Raw genomic sequence first — 6,000 nt, forward strand, 5'->3', positions numbered from 1 at the left:
CACTAAAATAATAATTAAACTAACCAGTAAATATGTTATTTTTAATTTAAAATTTGTCCACTTGCAGTTTTCAAATTTTTGTCAAAGAAACGGATATTTGATACGGTTATGTAAAGGTTTGAAAAGTGTTCTAAATTTTTAGTTGTCTTTGTGTCGTTTAAGTTTAAGTTATTCCTCCTTGTCCTTCACTTTTGTTTTACCTCCCACTAAAAAGTTAAATATTCAGATGTGTTCACACTCCCCACTTTATTACCAATATCAACTTTCATTCTCTTCTTAGTAATTCTCAAATTCAGTTGATCTCAATCTCTCTTGTTTTGATGCAAGAATAGCTGACTGAAGAATCGAGACAGTATTCCTACGTCATTGGGATAAGGTCCCATTCGCTACACTATTGCGCAGTGAAATTAAGAACTTTTATTGTACGCTACACCAATCACAGTGGATCCGCGCCTCGAATCCAATCTATCTAAATTGAACAAGCACTCGTGGCTCATTTATATACCTCTATAGTTAGAGGTATCACAAATCCCAAAAAGAAATGGCAAAATTCTTTGAGGCGGAAGCAATAACTAAATTCAGTTACTACTGCTATCCTTCTGGATGGAATCCATTAGAAAACCTTAATCCAAATTGAACCTCCCCTAAGTAGGGCTAAACTAAGATAGTGGAAACCACCAGGGTCGAGGTTTGACGGTGAATTTTCGTAAGAAATGCGGTTAAATGCGGTGAAAAAAAAAATAATTTTCAGCGCGTATTTCTTAAATCTTTTTGCAGTGAATGCGGTGAATTGCGGTGAATTATTTATTTTCACCGCGTTGTCAGTATTCTTCCAAAAAAGGATCGTCCCAACACGGGTTCGAACCTCTGACTTCCTGCATGCCTTCACCTGCTTAGTCTACTGCGCCAACTGTTCCTTACAGCTTTGAATTTTCTTGTGAATTTCAAGTAGATTGAGTAAACTTTGGAAACCATATGCGGTGAATTTTTGTAAGAAATGCGGTGAGTTTCGCGGTGAATTTTTGTAAGAAATGCGGTGAAATATGGTGAATTATTTTTTTCACCGCATTCGCCACTTTCACCGAATTTCTTACATTAATTTGCCACAAAATTCGATGCGGTGAATTTTTGTAAGAAATGCGGTGAACTTTGCGGTTCATTTTTGTAAGAAATGCGGTGAAATGTGGTGAAATATTTATTTTCACCGCATTCACCGCAATCACCGCATTTCTTAGAAAAATTCACCGTAGTCACCGCATTTCTTAGAAAAATTCACCGCATTCATCGCATTTCTTACAAAAATTTACCCATAATCCTCGACCCGGGCATGATTGGCATGAATTCATTTTTAATATTATTATACCGTAATGCTGATAGAACTTCAACTGATCCAGTTTGTCGATGCACGACTGAATGTATTCTTCACTTAACATCCCTATCCCTCTCCTGACTTCGACTGCCATATCGAACACACTGCTTTTCAAAACAGATCCCTTCGAGAATGGAGTCACTGACGACGTGAGCATGTTCCCGAAGAACGTTTTGGCCGCAGGGGGTATTCGAATTTTCCGCAAGTTCACTGCTATTCCGAGAGCATACGAGGTTTCATCTGAGATTTCTTCAGTAGAGGGCAATGTTTCAACATACGCTTTGTGGAGCATACTGATCATGCAGTCGTTAGTAGAAGGTTTGCATTCTATCTCCCGAAGTGTTCTTCCCTAAAATTGATAGAAAACAAAACTTCCAGAGAATTGCAACTGCGTGACTCTATTTTGAGTGAAAGTCTGCAATTGTGCAGACTGAAAGTTTGCAACTGAAACCGAACAGTTCAGGTAATTTTTGAAGGCTTGGTATTTAAAAAACATAAAACTGATTCGATCCTTGAGCAGAGGCTAAGCTTAAAAATTTTATTGCATCTGTTTCTGATTGCATTCTTGCAACGCGTCAAAGTCTTCTATGCTGTATATTGCGTTAAAACAAGCAAGTGTCCAAAGTCTGCAGTGCCCGAAGTTAAAAAGCCAGTTAAAAAGTTCCTGTATACATAGAGAGAACAATGCAGCCAGAGAATGATATCGGCATTTTCAATGACATCCCAAACCACAACGTGTTCCCAGTTACTTCAGGCAGAGTCAGGTAACCTATACTTTTTACCTTAATTTCCAGTCCCGAATCGTACACATCTTTCTTGAGTTGCTGCAACTTGTCCTTCGTAATGTAGAGTGTCGTAGTCTCCGAAGGCGACTGGGGAGGAAACTGGAGTATGAGAGGCTGATCGAAGGGTACCACTTCATGGTGTGGATACCTAGGGGGGTTTCCAGATGGGGAGAAGTATTTGCATCTGACCCCCTGCTCTACCTAAATCGGAGACAGAAATTACTAAAAATCATGCTAAGTGAAAAAAAATGTTTACATGTGGTCACATAACGTACCCCCTCTTTCTCACACGCAAACCTTGCCGTAAATACATAATAATGGGGTATTAGTTTCGTGGGCGGGGGGCTATAACGGGAAGGTCTCCAATATAACGGTCAGTGAGGTTAAACAAACGTTTCACATCAACTGATACAAATTCTATATTGACGGCTAAAAAATTAAATTTAAATTATACCCGATGCAATAATGAAAAGCACAGTTCTGATTTCCATAGATAAATTCTTATATGTCTGGTCGGCGGTGATTTCGAACATAGTTTTGTCCCGGAAAAAATCAATTAAATTATATTTTAATCAGTGGTATTTTTGCCTGCAGATGCTGCAGATGCTGGAGACGCCCATGCATAAAACGTACAAAACTCAGGAAATGTCGAATTCCAGTTCGGTTCTCGAATAACTTTTAACCCATTTATTATAATTCGAAGGAAGCTTTACATTAATTTTGTCGACTGTGCAATTCAAAAGCCTTATATAGTAGCAGTAACTTTATTGGAAGCCCCCTCCATTTCGATCTAATTCTGAGTAAACAATTTCTTGTATAAAACTTACTACCTCCTAATAAGGTACCACCTAATAAACTTAATCAAGACCACTATGGGTGAGTAAATTTATATCAAGTGATGGAAATTCACTGTTAGTCGGGATAATTTCATCAAAAGTTACCCGAACATCGATTAAAAATCACTAACCTCCTCAAAATGATAAGAGCCGCTTTTCACCATTGAACAGAAATCTGCAATCAGTAGATAACATGCACTGGTATCCACCACTGTGTGAAAAACATCAAACTGCAACACCATTCCCGAACTTGCGGCCAATTTTTGTGACGTCACTATCATTGGAACCTCACTGTAACCTTCTACGTTTTGCTTGAAGTGTTCTGAGATAAACTCGTAAGAGAACTTGTTCAATTTGAGGTCTTGCAGTGAAAATTTGGAAGTGTCCAAATGCCGAAGCGGCACCCCTTCGTTTGTTAGCTTCAGCTGTTTCTGGTCAATTGCAAGTCTAAAAAATCAATAGTTTAAAAATCTTCCTCAAATTTTAGGTGAAGTTTAAACAAGATTGATGCTATCAAACGTTCATGACCAGGCAATTTTGCAGCTTAAAATGGTTATTTTACGTTTTCCGTCTGAGTGTTTGAGTCCAAATCTGCCAAAGTCTGGTATAAAGGTCTACAGTGGTATGGCAATGAAGGTAATTAGGCTCAGTGGGTCATATTAACTTGTGTCTGAAACCCTGTCAATCGCAATCTTTGCTTAATGTTTAACTCATGAAAACATTCCAGCATTAGAAATGAATTGATGTCACACAGGACCATCAACTGAATTGGAGTTATCGATGCTACAAAAAACAAGCACAAGGAGTAATTACTCTCAAACAGTGTTTCACTTGGAATCCTGTTTTATGGGTATTTTTTATCGACCGTTTATTCTATGACCAAATCAAAGCAAGGACAGCAGGACAAACAAATTTCGAGCCCGGTGTCTTCTATATAGAAGAACAATGAATCAACGAAAAAAGAGCAAAAATATTAAAAGTTAACAATCTTGAAATTGTCTGTTTCAGAACACCGTAAAATTGATAACCTTTGTTTTGTGCTTCCTCATTTTGTTCCACAGTAATATAGCTGGTCAATTCTTAGTGACCAATCAATCCTTAACTCTATTTAATGTCTTTTTAGTTTTGAACAACACGTGCAAGCTAGCCATTCGACTTGCAAGTTCTTACAACTTGTAGTATGTTAAATTTTGCAACAAACGTGCAAGTTCCTACGAGTCAAACATCCAGTAGCAACCTGGGTATAGATTAAATAGATGAACATTGGTTTTTGTAAGCCAGCTTCCTTAAATACATTCATTATCAATATTAGTGTCAGAGCTATTCGAATTTTGAGTTGCATAGTGAACCGATGATCATTCACATTTGTACATCTATGGAACAGTCTTTTAGCAAACCTGCCACTCAGCTCCGGATATCTTTCCAGAGTTTTAGAGAGTGCCGACTCCAAAGTAGCCTCATCAATCACATAGTCATAGAAGAATGTGAAGTTTATGTAGTAACAAGGCGCCATCAGGTCACCCACCGATAAGCTATTCTCCGCATTTATACTGTTAAAATTTTTATTCTTCACCAAAACTGTTTTCATTTTCAACAGAATTATTGAATTTTTTTTAGTCTGTATTCAGCGCTTAGGAATGAACAAATGATCTGACTAAAATGACCGAAAGCAGTTTCAGAACATTATGGATCCCATTTCATTGCATCTGTTACATGGCAACTGCAATAGTATTGTAACATACCAAGATGCTCGAAAGACTTGACCTGCTTGAAATAAATGTGTGCGCGTTAAATTTTTCTGATGTTCTTTGCAGTTTGTTTTGAGAGCGAATTCATTTATCGCTTTAGCTATAAAGTTGAACTAATATTAATGCCCGGGCTGAGGATTTTCCCTAAAATTTTTTAATCAGTCCACCCTAAATTACACTCTTTGCGAAGAGTGTAGATAGAGTGGAGAAAACAACAGTAAGAAGACGGTGTACTTTTTAAAAAAAATACACTCTTGCACTATTTTCCCCGAAAAAAACATCGTTTTAGGTTTACCTCAAATCCCTTAGGAAGGCTCTGCAAAATGAAACATTACAGCAAACAAACTTTTTTTTAAGAAATAAGACCCATGAAGAGACCGTGGATTGAAACATAATAACTCTGATGTAGATCCTTAGATCCTGACACGTTTCCTTTTTCTGAGTCTATACTCGGTTGGGGTGTTCCTCACTAATCAATAAGTTGTCGAGAAGTTCATATTACTCTATTTGATCATTACTCTATCAAGGTAGAACAATTTTGAGTCTAGCTGAAGGCGAGGTTCTCACCAATGTCAATACAAACTCGTTTCATAGTCATGCTATAGACAACTTTGGCGGAGGTCATTATTTTTGGAAGTCTGGATCTCGACTATTGTAAACCTTCTATATTTCCCGCAGTATTATAATTCATAGATTTTGGAAATCAAAATTAAAATTAATATTTGGATTTTAAATGGAGAATTAACATTATGGTGGCGTGATAGCCGAGAGGTAAGGTGTGGGATTCACACGCCAATGATTGAGAGCTCAATCCCCTGCCTCCGTGAAGCTGTCTGTGTAAGGATGAGCTCTTACTTAACCATAGGTTCAGGTTGACCATAGCTTGACCAATGTTGGCTGCAATGATGGTACCACGTAAAAGTTTCAGACGCAAAAATAGTGGCGAGCGTCACCAAAAAGAGCAATGATGCTCATAAAAAGAACAGTCTGAAATGTGGGGAATAAAAAAAGGGCAGCGGAGAACAGGCCGCTGTGGCCTGATGCTGTTCCGCTGCGATTACGCAGGAAAAAATTATTTTTATTTTTTATTATCACCTGTAAAAAACAAATAAGATAGCCATGTTTAATTTGCGATAAACGCAAGTAACAGCAAGAGCACTCATTAAGCTAACACTTTTTGGCTGAATTTTGATAAAAAAGAATATGAATAAAAATAAGAAAAAGACAATTTTCTCTTTGAATTTAGCATTTTTTCAAATTTC

The 6,000-nt window shown here is 37.5% G+C and overlaps 1 protein-coding gene across 1 annotated transcript in view; it reads right to left on the bottom strand.

The window, feature by feature from the left end:
* The window catches only part of LOC142349495 (uncharacterized), a 43,743-nt gene extending 39,112 nt beyond the window's left edge, over nucleotides 1-4,631 (bottom strand). Inside the window, exons 1-4 of the mRNA XM_075401092.1 lie at nucleotides 4,388-4,631; nucleotides 3,122-3,437; nucleotides 2,152-2,355; nucleotides 1,364-1,718 (exon numbers count right to left, since the gene is read on the bottom strand). Of these exons, the coding sequence (XP_075257207.1) occupies nucleotides 1,364-1,718; nucleotides 2,152-2,355; nucleotides 3,122-3,437; nucleotides 4,388-4,578 (1,066 nt within the window). The 5' untranslated portion in view covers nucleotides 4,579-4,631. The remainder of the gene's footprint in view (nucleotides 1-1,363; nucleotides 1,719-2,151; nucleotides 2,356-3,121; nucleotides 3,438-4,387) is intronic.
* Between the last annotated feature and the right edge of the window lie 1,369 nt (nucleotides 4,632-6,000).

This window comes from Convolutriloba macropyga, chromosome 1 (genome assembly GCF_964194025.1).
Source record: "Convolutriloba macropyga chromosome 1, txConMacr16.3, whole genome shotgun sequence".
NCBI lineage: Eukaryota > Metazoa > Xenacoelomorpha > Acoela > Convolutidae > Convolutriloba > Convolutriloba macropyga.